The sequence below is a fragment of the Saimiri boliviensis genome, chromosome 21 (genome assembly GCF_048565385.1).
Source record: "Saimiri boliviensis isolate mSaiBol1 chromosome 21, mSaiBol1.pri, whole genome shotgun sequence".
In the NCBI taxonomy this organism is placed as follows: Eukaryota; Metazoa; Chordata; class Mammalia; order Primates; family Cebidae; genus Saimiri; species Saimiri boliviensis.
Window position 1 is genome coordinate 9,634,771 of NC_133469.1, and position 27,716 is coordinate 9,662,486.

Genomic DNA, 27,716 nt, shown 5'->3' on the forward strand with positions numbered 1-27,716 from the left:
TTTTGGTTGTCATAACTGGGGGACTGCTACAGGCATCTAATAGGGAGAGGCCAGGGATGCTGCTAAAATAGCCCACCATGCACAGGACAGCCCTACACACACACACACACACACACACACACACACACACAAACAATTGTCTGCCTCCAAACATTAATAGTGCTATTGCTGGAAAACGCTACTTTAAAGGATATCAAGGAGCTCCCAGACTCCCCAGCGGTTCCAAAGACTGGGCCCAGCAGCTCAATAGACTGTAACAATGTCCAAGATCACACTGAAAACACCACTATTGCCACCACTGGGCACCCCTGGCGCTGGTCACTGGACTAGCCATTAGAACCACTCCTCCACTGCTGCCCCTGGTACCTGTGACCACTACCACCACCAGCACGACTCCCACACAGTGGTAAGTGTAATTGGTAGAGCTACGGTCACCTAACAATCCCAGATGCAAGAGGCTTGGACCAACATGTGCCCTAGGCCCTTTACAGCTGCAGGGGTGGGCTCTGCCTACAGTAAGACTCAAAGTGGACTTCCTGGAGCAAGTAACTTAAAACAATCAACAATCAAAGGGAAATAGAGAGGGAGCAAGTGGAGTAGTTGTTTCTTTGAAGGTGCCCATTTGAGGGTGGAAAGGACTGGATTAACCAAGAAGGAAAGAGGTAGAAGGTAGAAGGAAGAGCCCAGGAGGAAGGAGGTGCCAGAAGGGACAGATGAGGAGATAGGTGACCAGGCCTCTCTCTTTGGCCCTGCATACAGCAGGCAGTCAGCAAATCTATGGGAAGAACGAAGAACCATAAGAGAAGGGCACACATCACTTAAATTTCAGGTCTCATTGTTTCAACCACTGACCGTTCTGAGATGGGAGACCCAAGGATCTGAACGTGAAGAGCCTGCTTCTGGTAACAGCTGGCAAGAGACAGCACAGGTTAGTCCCAAGTTGCCCAGGTCTTGCCATCACAGTGGGCTGCCTTCCTCACTGCTTTGCAGTTGCCAGGCTCTGCTTCAAATTATACAAATTCTGTTAATGACAGAGCCTCTAGAAGTCATTCAGCTGAACCTGGACCCACTCGACTATCCTGAGGTGTTTTTTAACCACGCTGCCACCCCAAGAAAGCTAGGTCTGCTGCCAAGCAAGCCTGGTTCAGAAAGTTGTTTCCCCAGTCAAGGGAAAAGCTAAGCACCTTCTCTGCTAAGTCAGCAACCACAATCACTCTTCAGCATGAAGAGGAAAGTGATTGGCCTGGTCCTCCCAACAGGGAAGGGCCTGTGAGCTGGTCCTGACCCCCAGCTCCAGCTGCTGGCACCAGGACAGGTTAAACAGCTGGGCCAGTGAATCTGACCCTTTCCCACTGATGCAGGAAAACAGGGTCTGGAGGCAGGGAACATAAGGCCAATCCACGCTTCAGCTGTAACAGGAAATATCCTCTCCATAGGTAAATGCTGTAAATGACTTTGTAAATTTACTTCATCCTCTCCATTCACATAGGGTGTACCTCAAGTAACTAATGGAATCCTCTAAGGGTATTTTAAACTCATCAAAATTCTGTAAAAGGGCCCTTGAGCCCCTACACTCGGGACGCTCCCACACTGTGGAGTGTACTTTCATTCTCAATAAAACTCTTCATTCCTTCCTTGCTTTGTGCATTTTGTCCAATTCTTTGTTCAAGACACCAAGAAGCAGGACACCCTCCACCGTTAACACTATGACCCAGCCCTTTTAGTTTACAGACTCTAGTGTCCATTACTTCATAGGATCCTCATAGAAATGTGGCTGGGGTCACATAACCTGAGAGGGGCAGGGTAAGGATGGAGCCAGGTCAGTTGAGTCAGTCCCACCACACTGCCCTGCCTCCACTGCCCAGCGAGGGGGCCCAGGTGGCTGGTGCAGTTCTGATGGGGAAATTTCTCCAGCGCTCCTCCCAGCCCCCACACCCCGCTCTCTTCCAGCTGCTGCTTGTCCCTTGACTTCTGAGTAACTGATTGGTGCAGGATGTTCTAAGCCCTTCCATGAGGCCTCTGTAAGGCTCAGCTTCCCTTTGCTGCCTCAGCCCTGCAGGGAGGCCAACCTCAGAGAAACAGGTTAGAGCTGGGCAGGGGATTCAGATACCATCAAATTCATTTTGCCGATAAAGCTGCAGCACAGGGAGGGGAAGGGGTGGGTCAGGGCCAGTCAGCAAATCTGAAGGGCTAAGGCTCAGATCTCGCTTGGGCTCTGTCAGTGGTAGGGGTCTGGGTGTCCAGGGGATCTGGGATTGTTGTCTCCTTTCCTTTAAGAGGCAGATCCTGACTTGGCAAGGTCAAAGAGGCAGAGTTAGGATTCTCACTAAAGTGCTTCCCTCCTCTGCTTGGGAGGGGCATGAGTGAAGGGCAGCTGCCCCACCCAGGGCCACATGCCCACTGCAGCTTCCCTGCCCTGTGGCTTCCCGCGATGGGAAGCCGTCTGACCCACGAAGCTCAGGGCAGCCACGGTGGAACACAGCCTCCTGCAGGGCTGCAGCCTGGCCCCCTGTAGCCCCCCACCCACAGGTCAACTGTCTTCCAGCGCTGCTGGAGGACAAGCTGACTTCCCTGTGCTTGCTCAGACATCTGAGGACGGAGATTATGTTGCTCCAAGGTCTTGAGCTAAATATTTCCCAGGTCCCTTCCCAACACTGATCTTTCGTCAAGGACAGTGCTGGGGCATGAATAGGAGGCCCAAGCCAAGCCCCTGCTTCTCTGCCCCGCCAGGGCCTGGGGCCCCTCCTGATGGGGCAGGAGCATCCTCCAAACTGTTTCTACTTCCCTGAGAGGCCCTGGTCCTATCACAGCCCCTCCACCAGCCTTGGTCAGTCCAAAAGGTCTTCTGGCTTTTATTGTGTCTCTGTAGAGGGGCTAGGACCTGTGCTGGGCAGCTCAGTGACACAGTGGGGCCAAAAGCAGGGTGGCACCCTCACCTGTGGCTCAGAACCTGGTTCTGCTGCTTCCCCACCAAGGGTGGCAGCCAGCTGGCCAGTGGTTTTCAGCCACCAAGAAGTCCAGGCAGGCACGCCCCTGCCTCCCCTAGCAGTCTGCACAGGGTCGTATTTGCAGCATAAAGTCCTCTGAAGGCCCCTTCAGCAGGAGGCCCGTGAAAGAAAATGCAGCCATCTGAGGCTCAGTTCCTTCAGCTGGAGCTCAGATTCAGCTCCAGGGAGCCAGACAAATGTGGCCTCCCCTTCTGGAAGGGCCTGGCTGGTGCTCACCACCACCACCACACTTCCACCTCCTCTTCCTTCCGACTGTTTCCTCCTGGCCCCTTGAGCCCTGAGCTGCTCCAGAGCTATAACTCAGACTGGGATCTGGAGATCCTTGGGCCTTTTCGGATCTCTTTCCGCTTCTCCTCTTTCTTTCGGCGTTTCTCTTCTTCTCTCAGGGCCTTCTGGAAAGGGTCGGTGCTGGGAATGAACTGAAGGGAAGAGAAGAGCAGTCTGATTTAGTCTCTGGCAGCAAAGAGCCTGCTCTGACCTAGGCAGCCATCAGGGTGTGGGCATAGGAAGGTTGCCTGGACACAGGCCCTGCCTCAGACCTGGAGACAGTGAAATGGGTTTGGGTAGAACTGCTGAGTGGGTGTTGAAGATAAGCAGGAGTTTGCTAAACCAACAGCATGAGGGAAGAGAAGAGTATTCTAGGTGGAGGGACAGATGCTGAGGTGGGAACCTACACGGGGCATCTGAGAAATGACACAGACTCCTCCAAGGTGAGGGGCTAGAGCGGCTGAGACCACCACAAACCTGCTGCACCCTTCAGGAGGAGAGGAGGGAAGTCAGCCACAGTCACAGACAACAGGGCAAGTAGCAGGGGCGGAGGATGAGGACTTCATCTGTGGGGCATTCTACAACCGCAACCCGGGCCCTTGGCTCTTCTCCCTTCTCTCTCTCCAGACTGTCTCGTCTAACTCATAGCTTCTGCTGGCCTGTGTGGTCAGTTACCCCTCAAACTTGCATCTCCATGTCCAAATGCCTGTGAGAAACTTCCTTTAGGATGTCCCAAATGTACCGCAAACTCAGTATGGTTCCCTCTCCCCAGAGTCCCTGTTCTGACGAGCAGCAGGGCAGGAACCGAGGAGCCCCACCTGCACCGGGCATTCCCTCTCTTTCCGTGAGTCCATCATCAAGGCCTGGCTCATTTCAAGCCCTCAATCTCTCTCAAACCCACTCACTTTTCTTTCTGTCTCTACTACTACTGTGCCTATCACCACCTCTGCCTCTCTGCTGGATGATTCTAGGGGCTTCTCAATGACTTTCCACACCCGCTTTGGTCCCTCTCAAGCCATTCTCCTCACTGCAGTTGGGTATCTTCTTTCCCTTTTTTTTTTTTTTTTTTTTTTGTTTTTGAGACAGAGTCTTGCTCTGTCACCCAGGCTGGAGTGCAGTGGCATGATCTTGGCTCACTGCAACCTCTGCCTCCTGGGTTCAAGTGATTTTCCTGCCTCGGCCTCTCAAGTAGCTGGGATTAAGGTGTCTGCCACCACGCCTGGATAATTTTTGTATTTTTAGTAGAGACGGGGTTTCACTATGTTGGCCAGGCTGGTCTTGAATTCCTGACTTCAGGTGATCCACTCACCTCAGCCTTCCAAATTGCTGGGATTACAGGCATCAGCCACTGCGCCCAGACAAATCTTTTCAAAACGCAAATCTCTTGGTGTCACATTCCAGCTTCCACGGCTCTCTGTGACTCTCAAGACAAAGTTCCACATGGTGCATCTGCAGGTCCACCCCACCCACCCCTCCATTCCTGTCTCATATCCCCCGCCTTTATGTTCTTGGATTCCCTATACCCTCTCACTTCCAGGCCTTTGCATGTGCTGTGGCCGAGGCTGCGAACACTCTTTCCAGCACCCTCCCTTCTGCCACTGTAGCTTGGGTTCAGCTGGTACTGCCCTCCAGACCTGCCCTTACTCCCTGAGGAGCTGCTCCTGGTGGTGAGCAAGAGCTGATTCCTTCTTTCTTGTGCCCATGGCCCTCCCAGGCAGCACATTGCATGAGAGTAGGAGGATAGTGTCCTCTGCCACAGGCCTTAGCACAGAGTCTTCCTGGCTTTTTGAGAGCACTCAATATGTGTTTTTTCAATGAATGAGCGAGCCACGTTAGAACAGGAAATACAATAGTACAGTGGGTCCTCAAATAATGTGGTTTAGTTCAAGGTTGTATCATTAGGTGGATGAGGAAAAAAAACAATCGATTCCTGATTGGGGCAACCGTCTGTGTGGAGCCCAATTTTCTTTGGGTACTCCAATTTCTTCGCACATCCCAAAGATATGCATGTTGGGTTCACTAGCATGTCCACACTGTCCCAGTCTCAGTGTGGAGTCGTGGGTGCGTACCCTGTGATGGAAGGGCGTCCTGCCCAGGGTTGGTTCCTGCCTTATGCTCTGAGTTGCTGGGAGACGCTGGAGCCTGAATGGGACTAAGTGGATATAATTATCATACTTGTTTTGATGAAACTTTTTTTTTTTTTTGAGACAGAGTTTCGCTCTTGTTACCCAGGCTGGAGTGCAATGGCACAATCTTGGCTCGGTGCAATCCCGGCTCACCGCAACCTCCGCCTCCTGGGTTCAGGCAATTCTCCTGCCTCAGCCTCCTGAGTAGCTGGGATTACAGGCACGCGCCACCATGCCCAGCTAATTTTTTGTATTTTTAGTAGAGACAGGGTTTCACCATGTTGACCAGGTTGGTCTCGATCTCTCGACCTCGTGATCCACCCGCCTCGGCCTCCCAAAGTGCTGGGATTACAGGCTTGAGCCACCGTGCCCGGTCTGAAACTTTCTTAAATGTGTATGTAGTTCACATTTATTTCAATGTTTCATATTAAGAATGTTTTGGTTTTTATTAAGAAGACTGCAGGCTGGGCACCATGGCTCACACCTATAATCAGTTGAGATCAGGAGTTCGAGACCAGCCTGGCCAACATAGTAAAACTCTGTCTCTACTAAAAAATACAAAAATTAGGCTGGGTGCGGTGGCTCACACCTGTAATCCAGCACTTTGGGAAGCTGAGGCGAGTGGATCACAAGGTCAGGAGATCAAGACCATCCTGGCTAACACGGTGAAACCCCATCTCTACTAAACATATAAAAATTAGTCACGCATGGTGGCACGTGCCTATAGTTCTAGCTACTTGAGAGGCTAAGGCAGAATTGCTTAATCTGGGAGGCGAAGGTTACAGTGAGCTGAGATCGTACTACTCCATTCCAGCCTGGGCAATAGAGCAAGACTGTCTCAAAAAAAAAAAGTCTGGTAATGGTTTTATAAACAGAAATATGCTGTAGTAACTTAACTTTTATTTATATCAATTAGCCTATTATAATTCATAGATTCACTTCAAGTCACAGTTTTCAAGAATCTATGGATGACGTTAAGTGAAGATTTACTATGCCCACAATTCAAGTAGCTGCGTTGTAAAACACAGCCTTTTATCTGTTCTTAGAGCAACTGTGACAAATGATCTGATCAAAATAGATATCAAAAACAAATGAATAGCTCCACCTTGTGGAGTAATCTGCCTACCAGGCTAGATTGAGTCATGCCTTTGGAAGATGGGGGGTGATTAACAGAAGTGTAACCCAGAGAGGGTATGTGATGTGCTGAAGTCACACAGCATGTGGTAGGCCCAACTAGGACTAGCCTCACAAGCTGTCCACGCCTGTAATCCCAGCACTTTGGGAGGCCAAGGCAGGCGGATCACCTGAGGTCGGGAGTTCGAGACTATCCTGACCAACATGGTGAAACCCCATCTCTTAAAAAAAAAAAAAAGAAAAGAGATAAAAAAATAAAAGCATCGCTCAAGAGGGACGCATTTGAACCTTCACTCCATCACTGGCTATGAGACCTCAGGTTGGTGACTGTACCTCCCTGTGCCGCTGCTGCCTTCACCATAACACCAGTTATCAGTTTACTGCATCTTTATTCCAAGTTCACTCTTCACTGCCTGCTCTGTGAAAATGTATCTGGCTCCAGGATAGAGCCCCAGATTCCTAAGCTTGGTGTTCAAGGCCCCGGACCCCATCTTACCTCTCAAGCCTCATCTCCTCCTATCTTCAAGCTACCCTGCTCTGCCTGTCCTGGACAACAACCACATCCTCCATAGCCCCAAGCATGCCATTCTGGCCACCACCTCCTAGCTTCTCTAACTCCTTAGCCCTACGATAACCATGGCAGGCCCTCTGTAGTGCCAGCAATCCAGCCTCATTCCCTGCCTCAGTCCACTCACCCTCCTGCTCTCCCGCACATACCTTCTCCTCAAGCCTCCATGATCCTCTCACTCCCAGACCGTGACCTTGCTTCCTATCTCACAAGAGACAACTCCCACAGCTCCACCACCACGCCCACTAACCCATTTGCTTCTGTGCCCACATGCTCCGCCTGCCGTCCTGTTCAAGGCTAAGGTTCTGCTCTTCTGTACAAGGTCAAGCCTTCCCCCAGCACCACATCTCATCCCTCCTCACCTCCTCCAGATAAGGCTCCAGCAACCTGGCCCCAGGCCTCGTCGGCTCCTCCCTCTCTATCCATCCACACAGTGCAAGCCTGTTGTGGTCTCTCCCATGGGACTAACATTTGAACCCACATTGCCCTTCAGTGATTCTCCCACTAGACTGATCTCTTTGAAAGGAAAACTCTTCTAAAGGGCTGTCTATACTTGCCACATCCACTTCCTTTCCTTTCATTCTCTAGAAATTCAATCTTTTGTTCGCAACCCCCCTACCCTGGCACAAAGCAGCTTTTATCAAGACCACCAGTGGCCACCACATTGCTCAGTCCAGCAGTTGATTCTCAGTCCTCATCTTCCTTACCTCCCAGCAGCATCTGACAAGCTGACCGCTCCCTACTTCCTCCGACGCTTTCTTTGTGTGGCCTCTGGGAAACTCTTGGGTCGGCCACCATCATGCTGACTGCTCCTTCTGAGGGTTCTTGCTGCTTCCTCCTCAGACCCTCAACCTCTATCTGCAGCCCCATCCCAGGCCTAAGTCCTCAGACTGCTTCTCTTTATTTATTTATTTAATAAAGATCGGGTTTCACCATGTTGGTCAGGCTGGTCTTGAACTCCCAACCTCAGGTGATCTACCCGCCTTGGCCTCCAAAGTGCTTGGATTACAGGCATGAGCCACCACGCCTGGCCTCAGACCGCTTCTCTACCTGCCCGACGCCCCAGATGACTGCATCCTGTCTCATGGCTTTTGGTGCCTTCTACATAGGCATGATTCTCACATTTACAGCTCCAGCTTCTACTTCCTCCCTGAAGTCTAGAGCCATAGATCCAGCTGCCTCCTTGACATCTTTACTCCAATGTTCACCAGGTACATAAACAAACTCTCTCTTTTTTTTTTTTTTTTTTTTTTTGAGATGGAGTTTCACTCTTTTTACCCAGGCTGGAGTGCAATGGCGCGATCTCGGCTCACCGCAACCTCCGCCTCCCAGGTTCAGACAATTCTCCTGCCTCAGCCTCCTGAGTAGCTGGGATTACAGGCACGCATCACCATGCCCAGCTAATTTTTTGTATTTTTAGTCGAGACGGGGTTTCACCATATTAACCAGGATGGTCTCGATCTCTTGACCTCGTGATCCACCCGCCTCGGCCTCCCAAAGTGCTGAGATTACAGGCTTGAGCTACTGCGCCCAGCCTAGAAACAAACTCTTAATTCCCTCTCCAAGCATTTGAAAAAAATGGCAATCACTCCCATTGTCCCAGACACTCGGGCCAAAAGTCTTCTAGTCATGGTTAATGCTCCTTTTTCTCTTACCTCATCTGCTTCCTCAGCAAATCCCACTGGCTCTACTTCCAAAAGAGAATCAGAACCTGACCATTTCTCACCAGCTCCACTGTCATCGTCTGGTTCAAGCCACTATCAACTCCCACATAGATAAGCAGAGCAGCCTCTGCACCTGTGTCCCTGCTTCTTTCTGGCTCCTGACCATGCTCCACACAGCAGCCAGATGATCCCTTTAAAGCGATCCCTTTAAAGTATGACAGTCACAGCCTGTCACCCTACTCTTCAGGTCTCTCAAGGTAAGTGGCAAAGCCCTTGGGAAGACCTCTAAGGGTCTTCTGAGCCCATCTCCTCACACTCCCCAGCCCCCAAATATGCTTCCAACACAGGCTTTGCACTTGCTGCTCCTTCAACCTGGAATGCTATTCCTTGGGATACACAGCTGCTTCCCTCATCTCCTCAGGATAATTCGGTAAGACTGTCTAAGCCGTGTGAAATAGCAACTTCACCCCTACTTTACCCTGGGCATTCCCTAACCACATTCCCCTGCCTTTTTTATCCACAGCCCTTGTCACCACTACCATATTTTATATATATGTATATATATACACACACATACATAGACACACATATTATATATACACATTTTATACATATATATGTGTGTGTGCATATATATATATATATATATATATATATATATATTTTTTTTTTTTTTTTTTTTTTTTTTTTTTTTGAGACGGAGTTTTGCTCTTGTTGCCCAGGCTGGAGTGCAATGGCGGGATCTCGGCTCACCGTAACCTCTACCTCCCAGGTTCAAGTGATTCTCCTGCCTCAGCCTCCCGAGTAGCTGGGATTACAGGCTATACCAACACACCCAGCTAATTCTGCATTTTTAGTAGAGACGGGGTTTCTTCATGTTGGTCAGGCTGGTCTCGAACTCCTGACCTCAGGTGATCTGCCCGCCTCGGCTTCCCAAAGTGCTGGGATTACAGGTGTGAGCCACCGTGCCAGGCCCATATTATATATTTTTTAATTGACTAATATCAATATTTTTTATTTGATTGCCTGTCTTCCCAAACTAGAATGACACTCCCAGGAAAACAGGGCTAGCCTGCTTCCCCAAAGGCCAGGATGTAATAGATGCTCACTTGATGTTGAATGAATGAATGTGCAATGCATCTGAGCCTTTGCGTAAGTTCATCCCTCTGCCTGCAAAGCCCTGCCTCAGCTGGTCTACCCAGCAACTAACTCATCCCACAGCCTCCACCACCTACCTGCTGAGGCTGGGTCAGGCTCCCCTCAGGGGTCCACAGCTCATTATGCTTCTTACCAGTATAGCAGTTATCTTGGATTGGAACTACTTCCCTACTGCCTTGAGATACAAGAGGTCTCTATAAATCTGTAAAAATGCGCTGGTCCCATGCATACCTGACACTTCTGAATGAAAGGTCTAGGTGAGAATAGGCAGTAACTGGAGAAAAAGTGAAATGATAGGTGCTGGCATAGGACACATGGATTTGATAGCAATAATCCTGCCACCTGGGGAAAAAATACCTTAGATCCCAGAAAGTACAGGGAACAACTAATGCTCTCTTTATCCCTTAGATCCATCACTGCCACCTGGCAAAACAATCCTAGGGTGTGCTCAAGCCCAGTGGCAGCTGTAGTTGTCAATATGGCCAACTGTTGGGTGTCTCATTTCCATCCACATGATAGGAACACTCACATAGACACGTCAATACTGAGCTATTCTGCTGTGTCTAATGCCATCAAAGGTAGTTCCCAACAGTGACCTTGTGCAGACACACCAGCTAGCACAATCTTGTTTCAACCTGACAGATACAAATTCATCTGCTTCAAAAATAAGAAAAATAAAACAAAACAAAACAAAAAACAAATTCATCTGCTTCTCCTGATGTCTGAGTAGACTTGGATTATACCATGTAGGGCAACTGAGGCTGAAGCTCCACAGTGACCCTGTCCTCAGGCTCAGCCAAACATTGTTCTCGTGACTCAAATCAAGTGTAACATGTGGGAGAGAATGAGTCATGGAATGTCTCCTTATGGGGGGGCATGAGGGTTGCTTTGGGCCCATCTATTGCCCCCTGTAATTACTGTCAATAATATCAAAGATTGGCAGGTCAATCTAAACTCTCTTATGTGGATGGTCGTGGATAACAGATTGGTCTTAGACCATATCCTGATTATCCAAAATGAGACTTACTGGTCCCCCAGGACCTTAACAGATGGTCGAGACCAGGACCCTGGTTAATACTGCAGGTTAGGGGCCAGGCACAGAGACTCACACCTATAATCCCAACACTTTGGGAGGCAGAGGCAGGAAGATGGCTTGAGCCCAGGAGTTTGAGACCACCCTAGGCAGCACAGCAAGAACCTGTCTCTAAAAATTAATAATAAATTAATTAGTCAGGAATGGTGTCACACAGGCCTGTAGTTCTAGCTACTCAGGAGGCTGAGGTGGGAGGTCTGTTTGAGCCCAGGAGTTCAAGGTTACAGTAAGCTAGGTGGATGACAGAGCCTGGGTGACAGAGCAAGACCCTGTCTCTAAAATAATAATAATAATAATAATAATGTAGACTAACCTTATCCTGCTATTCAGAATATAGTTGATAGTAGTTTTAATTAAATAAAGTATGAGACTAATTGAACAGATTTGGTCCTAGTCTCTCAGTCAGATTAATCAGACTGAGTAGCACAATCATGTGAAAATTTGAGTTAAACCAAGCCATGGAGGGCTTGGGGCAGACTGCTGGGGCAGGTAATCCATCATGGCCCTGAGCACCCCTGCATATTTTTTTTTTTTTTTTTTTTTTTTTGAGACGGAGTTTCACTCTTGTTGCCCAGGCTGGAGTGCAATGGCGCGATCTCGGCTCACCGCAACCTCCGCCTCCTGGGTTCAGGCAATTCTCCTGCCTCAGCCTCCAGAGTAGCTGGGATTACAGGCACACGCCACCATGCCCAGCTAATTTTTGGTATTTTTAGTAGAGACGGGGTTTCACCATGTTGACCAGGATGGTCTCGATCTCTTGACCACGTGATCCACCCGCCTCAGCCTCCCAAAGTGCTGGGATTACAGGCTTGAGCCACCGCGCCCGGCCACCCCTGCATATTCTTGCTGAGCACACCAAAGATACAAAGCCCTGACCACTCTTTACCTGGGCTATGTCTCAGGATTATGTTTGCAGAGAGCAACCTTGAAGGGTGTAGTGACGTCTTCTCCCAAAGAGTATGTTTGCTGCCGTTCACTACAAAAATCATGAAATAGGTCAGATGCAGTGGCTCATGCCTGTAATCCCAGCACTTTGGGAGGCTGAGGCAGGCGGACCACCTGAGATCAGGAGTTCAAGACCAGCCTGGCCAACATGGTAAAACCCTGTGTCTACTAAAAAAATACAAAAAATCAGCCAGGCACGGTGGTGCAGGCCTATAATCCCAGCTACTCAGGAGGCTGAGGCAGGAGAATTGCTTAAACCTGGGAGGCAGAGGTTGCAGTGAGCCAACATCGTGTCATTGCACTCCAGCCTGGCAGAGTGAGAGTCCATCTCAATAAAAAAAATCATGAATTTCCCAGCTTGGCAGTTCTCAGCTGTGATACACAATCCCTGCATGTACAGCACCCACCTGGGCCCCTCTGTGTCACTCCCGTGGGACTTGGGGAACAAGGTGAACCAATACAACCAGGCCAATTGTCTAGCTACTGCCTTTGCTGTAATATAGTCCAGTGTCTCTGACCTGTAAGTGTCCATGAGACAGTACCAGTCTAGCTCATTGGCCTGGAGGCAGAATTAAATCCTAGACCCCTCAGACACCCAACGCCCCTCCCCACACCAGGGACCAGCATGTAGGTTGACAAGTCCAGTCCTCCAGCTACCACACAGCCCTTCCTTCTTGCCCGTCCTAGCCCTGCCACTTCCAATCCCTCTCTCCCTCTACTGTATCTGTCCCCATCTTTTATGCCAAATTTTGTCTCCAGTTCTCAAAGCCCACCTCAGCCCCCTGAAAGAGAAGTGTACAGGAGTGCGGGATGGAAGCCGAGTTGATGCTCAGAGGTTCAAAGGCAGGGAAGAGGATCTCCTGACCTCCCTAACTGCCCTGATACTCACCTGAAGAGGGATGCCTATTTTGCCCTGGGATGGAATTGTTCATAGCCTTCTAACTACACCCCATAGCTGGAGTCTATATTCCATGAACAGACAGGGAGCCTGAAGCTAAGAGGGGAGCAGTGACTTGCCCACAGGCACCAATGAGTCAGCGATGGCTTCTGGACCCAGGCCCAGGCTGCCTGTCTCCAAGTCCAAAGCCACCCAAGGTCCCTGGCCCCTGCAGTCCTCGGCATCCTATGCCCCAGCAGAGGCAAAGCAGACACAGGCATAGGCCCTGGCAGCTCACCTCTGTGTGGTCGATTTTAAATGGGTTCTGGAAGTCGGAGTCTTTCTCACTGATCCCCAGCTCCTGGGCCATCTGCAAATGAGGAAATGCTAGTCATTCTCTGCCTTCTCCTAAGTCCTGCTCACCAGAGAGCCATTCCCTCCATGCTAGGATCCAGACCCCTGGCTTGGGCAGACTTGGGCCAGGTGATGACCCCAGGGGAATTGGGTCAGCACAGAATCCCTTGAAACGGGGCCTCTGTGGCCCAAGACACCCTGAAGCTCAACAAAGAAAATATAACTGGCTGGGTGCAGTGGCTCAGGCCTGTAATCCCTGCACTTTGGGAGGCCAAGGCAGGCAGATTGCCTGAGCTCAGGAGTTTGAGACCAGCCGGGGCAATACAGTAAAACCCCATCTCTACTAAACAAATACAAAAAATTAGCAGGGCATGGTGCTGTGTGCCTGTAGTCCCAGCTACTCAGGAGGCTAAGGCAAGAGAATTGCTTGAACCAGGAGACAGAGGTTGCAGTGAACTGAGATCGCGCCATTGCACTCCAGCCTGGGCGACACAGTGAGACTTCATCTCAAAAAAAAAAAAAAAGAAAATGTAACCAGGCACTGACATTCAGGGGAAGGCAGATGTGAGAATCCTAGCCAACCATCAGACAGAGAGCTCCTGGCCCACCTACACCCGCCCCAGTCCTTACCAGGCCGAGGATGGGTGAGTGGGGCCCCTGGTCAAAGACGCCCGTCTGGTTACAGAAACTGATGCCCCAGCGGATGAGGAGGTTCCAGTTGGAGTTGTGGTCGAAGTAATAGTGCACAATCTTTGGGAAACGAAGCACCACATCGCCGAAGAAGGCCGTGTTCTCCACCACGTGAGAGAAAGCTGGCGAGAGGACCCTGATGAGTGGCCAGGGCAGATGCCCTCCTGGCTGCCTCGCTGGTCCCTGCCATCCTCCAGAGAACAGAGACATCCACCAAACCCACCAAGCAAGGAACAGTGCCCACTGAGCACAGCCTGCCAATCGCATGTATAGTGTGAACTAAGGGCCTTAAATCTACCAGCTCACTGAGTCCTCATAATGGCTTTTAGAGGGAGATGTGACTGCTGTTCCCATTTAACAGATGGGAAACTGAGGCTCAGCAGATAGTGAGTGGAAAATCTGGGCTGCAAACCCAGGTATGTCAGTCCAAAGGCACATCTTGCTGCTTAGAAGACTCATTTGCTGTGGGGACCAAAGAAGTGAGCGTTGTTCTGCACATGGATGTTGACGCATCACATGAGGCTTTGCTGGGCTTGACCCCCACCCCCACCAACATGTTATCCAAATGTCCAGTGCTGGCCCTGGTGTTAATAAAACTAGACTGTCTGTAAGATATCAGGTCTCTTAGGATGGCCAGAGAACAGGCCAGTATTTTTCTTATTTTTCTTTTTGTTTTTTTTTTGAGACGAAGTCTCACTCTGTCACCAGGCTGGAATACAGTGGTACAGTCTTGGCTCACTGCAACCTCTGCCTCCCAGGTTCAAGTGATTCTCCTGCCTGAATCTCCCAAGTAGCTGGGACTACAGGCATATTTCACCACACCCAGCTAATTTTTGTATTTTTTAAGACAGGGTTTTCCCACATTGCCCAGGATGGTCTTCATCTCCTGACCTCATGATCCGCTTGCCTCAGCCTCCCAAAGTGCTAGGATTACAGATGTGAGCCACTGCACCTGGCACATTTTTCTGTTTTTTAACTTTTTTTTTTTTTTTTTAGACGGAGTTTCGCTCTTGTTACCCAGGCTGGAGTGCAATGGCGCGATCTCGGCTCACCGCAACCTCCGCCTCCTGGGTTCAGGCAATTCTCCTGCCTCAGCCTCCTCAGTAGCTGGGATTACAGGCACGTGCCACCATGCCCAGCTAATTTTTTATATTTTTAGTAGAGACGGGGTTTCACCATGTTGACCAGGACGGTCTCGATCTCTTGACCTCGTGATCCACCCACCTCGACCTCCCAAAGTGCTGGGATTACAGGTTTGAGCCACCGCGCCGCAGCCCACATTTTTCTTTTTTATTATTCTTTCCATTTTATTTCAAGTGCTTCTTAAGTTCCTATTTTGAATGAACAAATGAATATATTTAATTAATTAATTACTTTAGCGGTAAGGTCTCACTTTGTAGCTCAGGCTAGTGTCAAATTCCTGGGCTCAAGTGATCCTCCTACCTCAGGCTTCCAAAGCTCTGGGTTTATATAGGCATGAGCCTATAATTATGCCTGATATCATCTTACACCTGAAATTATCTTAGATTTACATAATTCAACATAAAATTCATTTACTTGGTTTCCTCTAATGTTACCATCCTTTTTTTACTATTATTTTTTGAGACGGGGTCTCGCTCTGTTGCCTAGGTTGGAATGCAGTGGTGTGATCTTGGCTCACTGCAGCCTCCGCCTCCCAGGCTCAAGTGATTCTCCTGCCTCAGCTTCCTGAGTAGCTGGGATTACAGGTGCATGCCACCACACCCGGCTACTTTTTAATATTTTAGTAGTGATGGGGCTTCACCATGTTTGGCCAGGCTGGTCTCAAACCTCTGAACTTAAGTGATCCACCCGCCTCGGCCTCCCAAAGTGCTGAAATTACAGGCGTAAGCCACTGTGCCTGCCCTAATGTTATCATCTTATATAACCAACATACAACAATCTGAACTAGGAAATTAACAGCAATACAATACTACAAACTAACCTAACAGACTTTATTTGAATTTTCTGTTTTCCCACTAATGTGCTTCTACTGTTCAACAGGTCAGTTTAGACTGAGTTTTGTTAGTGTGCTGTAGAAAAACAGCCTGCTGCAAGGTAAGAGTGGCACCATCTTAAGCCATAATGGCTGAGGTTTGACCCCTGTACACCAAGGTATTCTGCAGCAAGGTCTTTAAACAATGTCTATCGCATAGACAACCCCTCATAAAGATGCTTATTTAACTTCCCCAGTGATAACGAGTTTCCCACAAAAGCCTGAGACGTTATCAGCTGCATGCTTTACCCCAAAAGTTTGCTGTATGAAGAATATTTTTGGCCAGGTGTGGAGACTCATGCCTGTAATCTCAGCACTTTGGGAGGCCAAGGCAGGCAGATCACTTAAGGTCAGGAGTTGGAGACCAGCCTGGCCAACATGGTAAAACCCCACCTCTACTAAAAATGCAAAAATTAGCCTGGCATGGGGGCACACGTCTGTAATTCCAGCTACTCGGGTGGCTGAGGCATGAGAATCACTTGAACCCGGGTGGGTACAGAAGTTGCAGTGAATTGAGATTGCATCCCTGTACTTCAGCCTAAGTGATGGAGTGAAGATTCTGTCTCAAAAGAAAAAAAAAACAAAACTTTCTGTACATGCATTGTCATCTGCAAAACAAGAAATAAAGAATACTTTCTGGAGGTTGGGTATAGAGATCACCATCTTGTTTCCACCTGAGACATGGCTTCTGTTCAGAAGTCCCGAATAAATGTTTCTTTCTGAGAAACTGGCCCTCTCAGCTCCCTCAGCCTTTGAGGGTAGGTTTGCACAGACCTGCTCACTGTGGAACATGTGTCCACCATGGTAGCAAGTCCCCAAGACTCAAGTTAGCAGAAACTATAACTGTGTAAATAGCTCTGAGTAGCCCTTATTGCAGCCAGCCCTTCAGAGAGGGCCCAGGTAGCCCTCACCAGCACTAGCCTGGCCACGCAGAGAGATAAGCAGACTGCAAAGATATGCTGGGGTGGGTCTGAGACGTGTCAGGCAGAGACCCTGGGGCTTCAGAATAATCTTGAACCTGAAAGAACTCAGGAGTCAGCTTGATTCTCAGACGGAAGAGCCAAGGCAAATCACTTATGCTCTTTCATCTACAATGTAGAGGGAATAGTGCCTTCCCCTAGTTATGGTGGAGGTTAGAGTTGACGGTTGTTAAGTGTCCACTATTTAACATATGAGGGTTGCTCCCATCCTCTCAGTGTAATCCGAGAAACACTATTGTTCAAATGTGGCCAGTTAGTGAGGGGGAACACTCACAAAATGCCCATCTGCCTAAGGGGATCACTTGGAAGGTGCCACAAGAAAGCACCTCCAGGGAGAAAAAAAGAGTGACAAGGACAGGACAGAAGGAGCAGCTAGAAAAGATCGGGAGGCACAGAGGACAGGGAGGGCTGGGGAAGACCATACCATCCTTCAGCTTCTCGTCCTGGGGAAAGGGCCCATCTGGGAGCACATCAGCAGCAATAAGCACTGTCCGGGAGTCCTCCAGCACCTGAGGGAACCCCGTCAGGGCTGAGTGGCTTCACAGTGCCCATCACAAACTGGTCCTATCCCCATTTATTTGAACCCCATTTCAAGTCTTATACGCAGGCAGTTTCCCTGTCCCTGAACACCATCCCTTTAGGGAATTCCTACTTACCCATCAGTGCCCAGGTCAAAGATTGGACCTCCCATGAGCTGCCCCCTACCTGCACACACCTTAAAGAGCCCCCTGAGCATGACATCAAGGATCTTGTACTGCTGGTGGATGTCATTTAGCTGTGCCAGGTTCTTCAGGGCCATCAGCTGCTCCCGCCGCTTCACCTCAAACAGCTTTTTGTCTGGGGAGCATTAAGTTAAGGGGCTGCCGTCAATAGCCCTGCCTGGATAATCCAGCGGTCTTGCTGCAGAAGGCCCATTCCTGACACTCAAGTATCTGCAAGGGCCATGGATGCCCAGGGCTAGAAGCCTCCAGGAAATGAACAAACTGACAAATGCACGGCCCTGCAATGCACCAATCATCCAGTTCGCACAGCACTCCACACCCAGCAGCCCGAAACCAAACCTCCAGACCTGGCTCCTGCCTTCCCTTTGCTGTGGTCTTCCTGCCCTCTCCCACAAGCATTTGCTGTTCCAGAGCCTCCACTTCTCTGCTCACCCTGCACCCTCTCTGCCCAGGATGCCCCTCACCCTACTCTAGGAGTTTCTATCTTTTCAAGGCCTGGCTCAAAAGCCATCACACAGTGTTTCTCCCTGATCCCTCCTGTGTCCATCAGAGCACTGGTCACAGAGTAAAATGATCATTTGTTTGTACACTTTCTCTCCCTAGGCTTATGGATGCCTCAAAGCCAGGGGGCTCATTGTAATTCATCTTTATGTCCCTAAGGCCTGGCCTAGAGCAGGTGGCCCACTTCACCAGGGTCCAGATGGGCCAGTAATCCAGAATTCCTGAGTCTCCACCCAGGATGCTGCCCACAAAATGCCAGGCCATGCACAGTCCTCACTGAGCCTTTGCAATCTAGATATGTGCCTTGTCATCTCCATTTACCATATGCCGAAGCTCCGGAGAGACCTGACTTGCTCAAGGTCTGGCCAGAGCACCTCACCTGTTCTCCCCATTCCCGCCAGCTGGGCCTGCTTATCCCTGTAATCTCCTAGTAGAGAAACCTCTCAAAGACAACTCATCGACTACTAATCCCAAAGGATACAGATCTCCAGGCTCGGGTCCAGGGAGGTCCTCAAGGTGCCTGTGGTTCCTGTCCCAGACAAAAGCAGGACAAAGAGAAAGGCCAGGTACTGAAGAAGGTCCATGTCCAAGCCTCTGGAGCTGAAGGAATAACCTATAGAAAGAGAGTGAGACCCTAAGATTGGTATTACATAAAATAGAGGGCACAGGCGAACAGCAACTTCCCCGGACATTGCATAGCCTCTGAATATCAAGAACCCAGCTCTGGGGAGCCCTGAAGCTCTGCTCCTATCCCAGGGCCAGCAGGCACACAATGCAGATCCATGGGATGTTAAGGGGTAGGAAGTAAGATATATGTAACACAGGGATGCGTAGAGCACAGGACCAGTGGCTAGAGCTCTGGGCTGGAGCCCTGCCCCCGCCCCTGACTATGGGACCTCGAGCAGCTTGCCCAGCCTTTCTGAGCCTCAGCCTCCTCAGCTGTAGAACAGGGTAAGGAGGTCACCTCCATGCTGCAGGGAAGGAAGTCTAGGTGAGACACTGTGCCTAGGGAGGAGGGGCTCGTTAACAATATACCCTCCCCCTCCCCTATCCTGGTCTCCCAGGAAGGCATCTGGTCAAGGAACCCAGGCAATCAGAGGGGATGTGAAATTTCTGGGGTTTTCTTCCTTCCTTGACTTTTGTCATCAGAAAGGAAGAAGGAACAAAGGTCAGGGAGGAAGGCAGGGCAGTTTTGGGGTAAGGGGGCTTGCTACTCACAGGTACTAATAACCTTGGAAACTCAAAGCCTTGGACACACTCTTCCTGTGTAATCTGATGAAATTCACAATTTTTTCACAAAAATTGAGCCATAACAGAATTAAGATTTTTTGTTTTTACAACCTCGTAAACTTCTGTATTGCTTGTGAAGTCTCTGATTTTCACTCTCGTTAAATGAATGACTAGTATTTCACACATACCTGGGATCCTGTTTTGATTAGCTGTCTTACATTTTTTGGCATTTGTTACCGGATTTCCCCAGTAACTAAATTCTAAATTAAGTTTGTTTTTTTTTTTTTTTGAGACGGAGTTTCGCTTTTGTTACCCAGGCTGGAGTGCAATGACACGATCTCGGCTCGCCGCAACCTCTGCCTCCTAGGTTCAGGCAATTCTCCTGTCTCAGCCTCCTGAGTAGCTGGGATTACAGGCACGAGCCACCATGCCCAGCTAATTTTTTGTATTTTTAGTCGAGACGGGGTTTCACCTTGTTCACCAAGATGGTCTCGATCTCTTGACCTTGTGATCCACCTGCCTCGGCCTCCCAAAGTGCTGGGATTACAGGCTTGAGCCACCGCACCCGGCCCTAAATTAAGTATTTTTAACCCGAAATTAATTTAGGGGTTTTCCAGTCAGGCCACTGGAGAGCCTCAAAGGACGGATCACTCATCTTGTAGAGATATTAAATAATTAAGCCTATTTGGTAAATTGAATGGGAAACATTATATACAACACATGTTCCTATTCAGGCAACATGCCACAATTATTTACTTAATTAATTTATTTTTCTTAGCAGAGATGAGGACTTGCTGTATTGCCCAGTCTGGTCTCCCACTCCTGAGCTCAAGCAACCTCTCGCCCTGGCCTCCCAGATGCTGGAATTACAGGTGTGAGCCACCGTGCCTGGCCCACACAATTATTTATTGAGCGCTGTGAAGTTCACTTTCCTGATGATTCCCACTGCCTTCCGCCCTTCCTCCCCTTTGAAAGGATGCATCTTTTCATTTGGCTGGGGTGGTAAATCTCTTAATGTTTTTTGTTAGCTACTGTAATTTTTTTTTTTTTTTTTTTAGACAGGGTCTTGCTTTGTCTCCTAGGCTGGAGTGTAGTGGCACAGTCATGGCTCACTGCAGCTTCCACCTCCCAGGCTCAAGCCATTTTCCCGCCTCCTGAGTAGCTGGGCCCACAGGTGCACGCTACCATGCGCGGCTACTTTTTGTATTTTTTGTAGAGATAGGGTTTCACTAAGTTGCCCAGGCTAGTTTTGAACTCCTGAGCTCAAGTGATCCACCCACTTTGGCCTCCCAAAGTACTAGGATACAGGTGTGAACCACCACGCCCAGCTACTGTAACTTTTTTCTCTGGTTCTAACTCTGCTGTTGTGGCCTGACATTCAAATGTTCTTTTTTTTTTTTTTGAGTCGGGGTTTCACCATGTTGGCCAGGCTGGTCTCGAAATCCGCCCACTCCCAAAGTGCTGGGATTACAGGCAAGAGCCACCATGCCCAACCAAATGTTCTGTTTTGAAGGCCTAGAAAAACAATGTTTTCCTCTGCTATAACTGGATTCTGTACTTTTGGCTTTTCTTTTCTTTTTTTTTTTTTGAGACGAAGTTTCACTCTTGTTATCCAGGCTGGAGTGCAATGGCGCGATCTCGGCTCACCGCAACCTCCGTCTCCTGGGTTCAAGCAATTCTCCTGCCTCAGCCTCCCGAGTAGCTGGGACTACAGGTGTGCACCACCATGCCCAGCTAATTTTTGTATTTTTAGTAGAGACGGGGTTTCACCATGTTGACCAGGATGGTCTCGATCTCTTGACCTCGTGATCCACCCGCCTTGGCCTCCCAAAGTGCTGGGATTACAGGCTTGAGCCACCGCGCCTGGCCTGGCTTTTCTTGATGTATCTAAATTGTTCCATGTAACTAGGAACTTAATCATGCTTTTAACTAAAAGCCAGGTATTCCCTGGCTCAAGGTATTAGTTTTGTTTGTTTGTTTTGTTTTGTTTTGTTTTGTTTTGTTTGAGACAGAGTCTCACTCTGTTGCCCAGGCTGGGGGTGCAATGGTGCAATCTTGGCTCACTGCAACTTCCACCTCCTGGGTTTAAGTGATTCTTCCTGCCTCAGCCTCCTGAGTAGCTGGGATTACAGGCACCTGCTACCACACCTGGCTAATTTTTGTATTTTTAGTGGAGATGAGGTTTTGCCATGTTGGCCAGGCTGATCTCAAACTCCTGACCTCAGGTGATCCGCCTGCCTCGGCCTCCCAAAGTGCTGGGATTACAGGTGTGAGCCACTTCGCTCCGCTGGTACTAGCTTTTTTGTTTACATTGCACTAATAACCTTGGAAACTCAAAGCCTTGGACACACTCTTCCTGTGTCATCTGATGAAATTCACAATTTTTTCACAAAAATTGAGCCATAACAAGATTTTTTGTTTTTACAACCTCGTAACCTTCTGTATTGCTTGTGAAGTCTCTGATTATCACTCTCGTTAAATGAATGACTAGTATTTCACACAGACCTGGGATCCTGTTTTGATTAGCTGTCTTACATTTTTTGGCATTTGTTACCGGATTTCCCCAGTAACTAAATTCTAAATTAAGTATTTTTAACCTGAAATTAATTTAGGGGTTTTCCAGTCAGGCCACTGGAGAGCCTCAAAGGACGGATCACTCATCTTGTAGAGATATTAAATAATTAAGCCTATTTGGTAAATTGAATGGGAAACATTATCAAATGATAACTGATGCTGGATCTTCTTTCAATTATATTTATGGGTAAGTTACTGATATAAATATTCCAAAATTATATAAAACTTTTAGAAATATAACATGTCATCAGTCAAAATTCTGGCTATTACGTTGTATGCCACAAAAATAACAAATTGACAAATTCACTTGTCGGCTGCTGATTATAATGAACTTCCATCAGATTTTTAACCATGGGGCTAGGCATGGTGGCTCACTCCTGTAATCCCAGCACTTTGGGAGGCCAAGGCGGGTGGATCACTTGAGGTCAGGAGTTCAAGACCAGCCTGGCCAACATACTGAAACCCTGTCTTTACTAAAAATACAAACATTAGGCCGGGTGTGGTGGTGCATGCCTGTAATCCTAGCACTTTGGGAGACTGAGGTGAGCAGATCAGGAGGTCAGAAGATCAAGACCATCCTGAAAATGCCATCTCCACTAAGACTACCAAAATTAGTGGGGCATCACCTGTAGTCCCAGCTACTCAGGAGGCTGAGGCAGGAGAATCACTTGAACCTGGGAGGCAGAGGTTGCAGTGAGTGGAGATCACACCACTGCACTGCAGCCTGGCTACATAGAGAGAATCCGTCCAAAAAAAAACCAAAAACCTTTCATTTATTTTATTTTTATTTTTATTTATTATTTATTTATTTATTTATTTATTTATTTTTGAGACGGAGTTTCGCTCTTGTTACCCAGGCTGGAGTGCAATGGCACGATCTCGGCTCACTGCAACCTCTGCCTCCTGGGTTCAGGCAATTCTCCTGCCTCAGCCTCCTGAGTAGCTGGGATTACAGGCACGCACCACCATGCCCAGCTAATTTTTTGTATTTTTAGTAGAGACGGGGTTTCACCATGTTGACCAGGATGGTCTCGATCTCTTGACCTCGTGATCCACCCGCCTCGGCCTCCCAAAGTGCTGGGATTACAGGCTTGAGCCACCGCGCCCGGCCCCAAAAACCTTTTAACCATGGTTGTTCCAAGTCTTTGTCATCCATGGTTCTGATTCTTCTCTAAAAGAATTTGCAATCAGATTCACTCCTGGGATCACTTGAGCCCAGGAGTTCAAAAGACTGTAAAAAGACTCTAACAAGTAATCTTAAATACAAGTTTCTAAAAACTTAAAAACTTTAAGATCAATGGACTAAATGAAAACTTTTCAGAACTATAATGAAGAAACTGTTGAATTCCTGCAGCCTCCAATCAAAATCAAACAGAACTCAATTAAAAACTGATGAAGATAACTTTCTTTCTTTTTCTTTTCTTTTTTTTTTTAAAGACAAGGTCTCACTCTGTCATCCAGGCTCACTACAACCTCAACCTCTTGGGCTTAAGGAAGCCTCCTACCTCAACATCCTGTGTAGCTGAGACTACAAGCACATGTCACCATGCCCAGGTATTATAATTTTTAAAAATTTTTTGTAGAGGTTAGGATTTTTTTTTTGGCTTGTCAATCAAGAGGTTGGGAGCTTGCTATATTGCCTAGGCTGGTCTCAAATTCCTGGGCTCAAGCAATCCTCCTGCCTTGGCCTCCCAAAGTGCTGAGATTACAGGCATAAGCCACCCTGCCAGGGTAATGTTTTTATGACATATATTTGAAACATTATTGATTCTTTACTTGTTTTCTAAATTTAAAGAAATTTTTTATTTTAAGCTATCTATAGTTTACAGAAATTTGATATGAAATACTTTTGTAGGCCAGGCATGGTGGGTTATGCCTGTAATCCCAGCACTTTTGGAGGCTGAGGCGGGAGGATTACCTGAGGTTGGGAGTTTGAGACCAGCCTGACCAACATGGAGAAACCTCATCTCTAATACAAATACAAAATTAGCTGGATATGGTGGTGCATGCCTATAATCCCAGCTACTAGGAAGGCTGAGGCACGATAATCGCTTGAACCCAGGAGGCAGAGGTTATGGTGAGCCGAGATCATGCCATTGCACTCTAGCCTGGGCAACAAGAGTGAAACTCCATCTCAAAAAAAAGAAAGAAATACTTTGGTAAAGAGAGGCAGAAACATTTACTTTTTCCCCCCTATTTAATTCCTCCAAAATTTGAAAACTATCCATTAAGTACTCTGTTTTTTTTTTTTTTTTTTTTTTTTTTTGAGACAGGGTCTCCCTCTGGAGTGCAGTGGCACAATCATGGCTCACTGCAGCCTTGACCTCCCAGGCTCAATCGATTCTCCTGCCTCAGCCTCCCAAGTGGCTGAAAAGTACAGGTATGAAACACTGCACCCAGCTAATTTTTGTATTTTTAGTAGAGATAGGGTTTCACCATGTTTTCCAGGCTGGTCTTGAACTCCTGGGTTTTTTGAGACAGGGTCTCGCTCTGTCATCCAGGCTGGAGTGCAGCAGTAGAATCACAGCTCACTATAACCTCAAACTCCTGAACTTAAGTGATTCTCTACCCAACTCCCCCATGCACTCTCCCCCACTGATGCCTGGATAATTTTTGTATTTTTTGTAGAGACAGGGTTTTGTCATGTTGTCCAGGCTGGTCTCAAACTTCTGGATTCAAGTGATACTCCCTCCTTGGCCTCCCAAAGTGCTGGGATTACAGGTGTGAGCCACTGCTCCCAGCCACTCTAAGGGTTTTTACAATGACTCCTAGACACCAATAACTCCCTCCAATGTGGGAAGAGACCAACAACCCAAGATAGGTCCGTCCCAGCACTGAGGGACCTAACTACAGGATGATTGATCAGTAATGCTTTTGGAGAAAGATCTTGATCAAAAGGGGAAATGTGAAAGTCGCTGGAATCAAAACAGAGTCATTTGTGTTAAAAACGCTGACAAACTTAAAGCATGATTCTCCAGTGGGAAAAACAAGAACTGACACATAGAGCCAAGGAAGGTTGTGAAAGGAGGGTTCTCATGCACAAATGACTCATAACAAGAACTATCAGAAAAAATGCAAAAACCACAACTCTGCACAAAGGCCACTGCAAACTTACACAAAAAAATATTTCTGTGAGGACATCTGCCCTGCAACTGCCCATCCAACCTCACACTGGCACCACTCTTGTTTTTCAACCTTGTAGCCAAGGATAACTATCTCAAAATAATTATGTAATCCTCATTTTTCCCTTAAAAACCTTTGTTGTTGGGCCCGGTGGCTCACACCTGTAATCCCAGAACTTTGGGAGGCTGAGGTGGGTGGATCATGAGGTCAAGAGATCAAGACCATCCAATATGTTGAAACCCCAATCTCTACTAAAAATACAAAAATTAGCTGGGGGTGGTGGCACACACATGTAGTTCCAGCTACTCATGAGGCTGAGGCAGGAGAACCGCTTGAAACCAGGAGGTGGAGGTTGCAGTGAGCCAAGATAACGCTACCGCACTCCACCCTGGGAGACAGAGCGAGACTCCTCCGTTTAAAAAAAGCAAAAAAAAGGCCGGCGCGGTGGCTCAAGCCTGTAATCCCAGCACTTTGGGAGGCCGAGGCGGGCAGATCACGAGGTCAAGAGATCGAGACCGGGCCGGGGGCGGTGGCTCAAGCCTGTAATCCCAGCACTTTGGGAGGCCGAGGCGGGTGGATCACGAGGTCAAGAGATCGAAACCATCCTGGTCAACCTGGTGAAACCCCGTCTCTACTAAAAATACTAAAAATTAGCTGGGCATGGTGGCATGTGCCTGTAATCCCAGCTACTCAGGAGGCTGAGGCAGGAGAATTGCCTGAACCCAGGAGGTGGAGGTTGCGGTGAGCCGAGATCGCGCCATTGTACTCCAGCCTGGGCAACAAGAGCGAAACTCCGTCTCAAAAAAAAAAAAAAAAAAAGAGAGATCGAGACCATCCTGGTCAACATGGTGAAACCCCGTCTCTACTAAAAATACAAAAATTAGCTGGGCATGGTGGCTCATGCCTGTAGTCCCAGCTACTTGGGAGGCTGAGGCAGGAGAACTGCTTGAACCCAGGAGACGGAGGTTGCGGTGAGCCGAGATCGCGCCATTGCACTCCAGCCTGGGTAACAAGAGCGAAACTCCATCTCAGAAAAAAAAAAAAAAAAGAAAGAAACAATTTTTGTCTTCCTTTACCTCCCCAAATACGTACACAGGTTACTATCGCACACATATTCTCTCACTACAATATCTATTCCTAAGTAAACATCACTTTCTTTTAGAGTCTCTCACTCTGTTATTTAGGTTGACAGTACCTACCACAATCTAGGCACTGTTCTAGAGGTGAGAATACAGAAGTAAATAAGATAGGCAAAAAATCTCTGCACTCATGGTACTTATGTCTTAGTAGGGATATGAGACAGTCAATAAACTTGTAAAACAAGCACAGAAGGATGAGAGGGTGTCGGTCAGATGCAACACTATACACAGTGGTCAGGAGAGGTCTCACACTCAGATTACAACTCCCCAATGTTACCAATATGAAATCAAGGCACAGAAAAATGAGGTGACTGCCCAAAGTCACAAAGCTATTCCCAGGCTGAACCAAGAGTCTGGCTCTAAGTCCAGTGCTCTGTCTCCTCTTTCTAAATGAGCACACCTGAGATCAGAGCTGGCTACTGAACTACCAGGACACTTGCCCCAGGGAAGAGATGCTCAGTTACAGACAGTGAGGGGCTGCAGAGGTCATCTGGAGAACCCCCTACCCTTAAGCAGACGAGATAGGTGAAACCTAGAGAAGGAATAGTCCAAGTTCACCCCGAACACCCTACATTCCACCTCCTGCTCCAAACTCAAGGGAACCAGAACCAGGCTAGGGCAAAACTTTATGAGCCAAGGAGAACACCAGACAACTGGCAATGACTGAAGCTGAAGTGGGAAAGAAAAGCCAAAACAGCAGACTGCGGGACAGGTCTTGCTTTCTCCACTGTTACACTTTTACAGCCTCTCATCCCAATCCTGCTGTGTGCGTCCCCCGGAGCTCCTCCTGGCTCAGTGAGGCTCTGAACACCTGCAGAGGTATCCTGGTAGTGGTGCGCCTTAAGCCGGCTACCAGGGATCGGGGAGACCCAAGTGGTTGCCCCCGAGCCTTTGGGGCTCCGGGAGGAGGGAACTAGCCTTTTCAAGGAACAGAGGCGTCCAGGTCCGCGAAACTCCCTCCCCATCGCCAGCAGCGGGTTCAGGCCCCTCAGTTCCCTCATTATCCTCCCCAGGAACCTGCAGCCCGCCGCCCCCACCGCCATCTACCTGGCCAGACGGTACAGGAAAGGGCAGCTGGGCTTGAGGGTCCACCAGGCTAACACCAAAGGTACTGAAAGCGGGAGCAACCGGCTAGCTGCCGCTCACAGACCACCCAACGCCGTCCCGCCCACCGCGCCGACCCCGGCCAATGAACGCGAGCCGCGACCGCCGAACTCCGCTGGCCTCACTTCCGGCCCCGCCCCGCCGCTCCGCCCCGCAAATCTCTGGCGCGCCTCGGTTGCGCGGTGTGCTCTGGTCTCGTCCCACCCGCGGGTCTCGGGTACGTGGCTCTGGATTTAGCTTGGGTTGGAGGAAGTAAATCTGCCAGTGGGGTCTGTGCCCAATTTAAGAAGCGAATCAGCAAACTGGGGCCTCAGCTCTTGTCGGCCCGGCGACTTTCTGCGCGCTCTCCCCAAAACTGTGTCGTCTGTGGCAGGATTTTTAAATTTTAGGTCGCAAGATGAGTTTAGTGGGCAATGACTAGCACTTTTTTTTTTTTTTTTTTTTT

The 27,716-nt window shown here is 48.6% G+C and overlaps 1 protein-coding gene across 1 annotated transcript; it reads right to left on the reverse strand.

The window, feature by feature from the left end:
- Positions 1-2,824: 2,824 nt before the first annotated feature.
- CCDC134 (coiled-coil domain containing 134) lies at positions 2,825-27,337 on the reverse strand. Its single transcript, XM_010343402.2, has 7 exons — positions 27,215-27,337; positions 18,583-18,714; positions 17,594-17,715; positions 17,303-17,387; positions 13,825-14,006; positions 13,139-13,210; positions 2,825-3,427 (listed from the first exon to the last, which is right to left on the reverse strand). Exons 2-7 carry the CDS (start codon positions 18,683-18,685, stop codon positions 3,302-3,304), a joined length of 690 nt encoding a protein of 229 aa, XP_010341704.1. The 5' UTR covers positions 18,686-18,714; positions 27,215-27,337; the 3' UTR covers positions 2,825-3,301.
- Between the last annotated feature and the right edge of the window lie 379 nt (positions 27,338-27,716).

Excerpts from the sequence above, each read along its gene's own strand:
- CCDC134 (XM_010343402.2), bottom strand. The coding sequence starts at position 18,685 with ATGGACCTTCTTCAGTACCTGGCCTTTCTCTTTGTCCTGCTTTTGTCT. Across the intron at positions 17,388-17,593 it reads TGCTCAGGGGGCTCTTTAAG|GTGCTGGAGGACTCCCGGAC; the intron begins GTGTGTGCAGGT and ends GGGTTCCCTCAG. Across the intron at positions 14,007-17,302 it reads GGACGAGAAGCTGAAGGATG|CTTTCTCTCACGTGGTGGAG; the intron begins GTATGGTCTTCC and ends TCCTCTCGCCAG.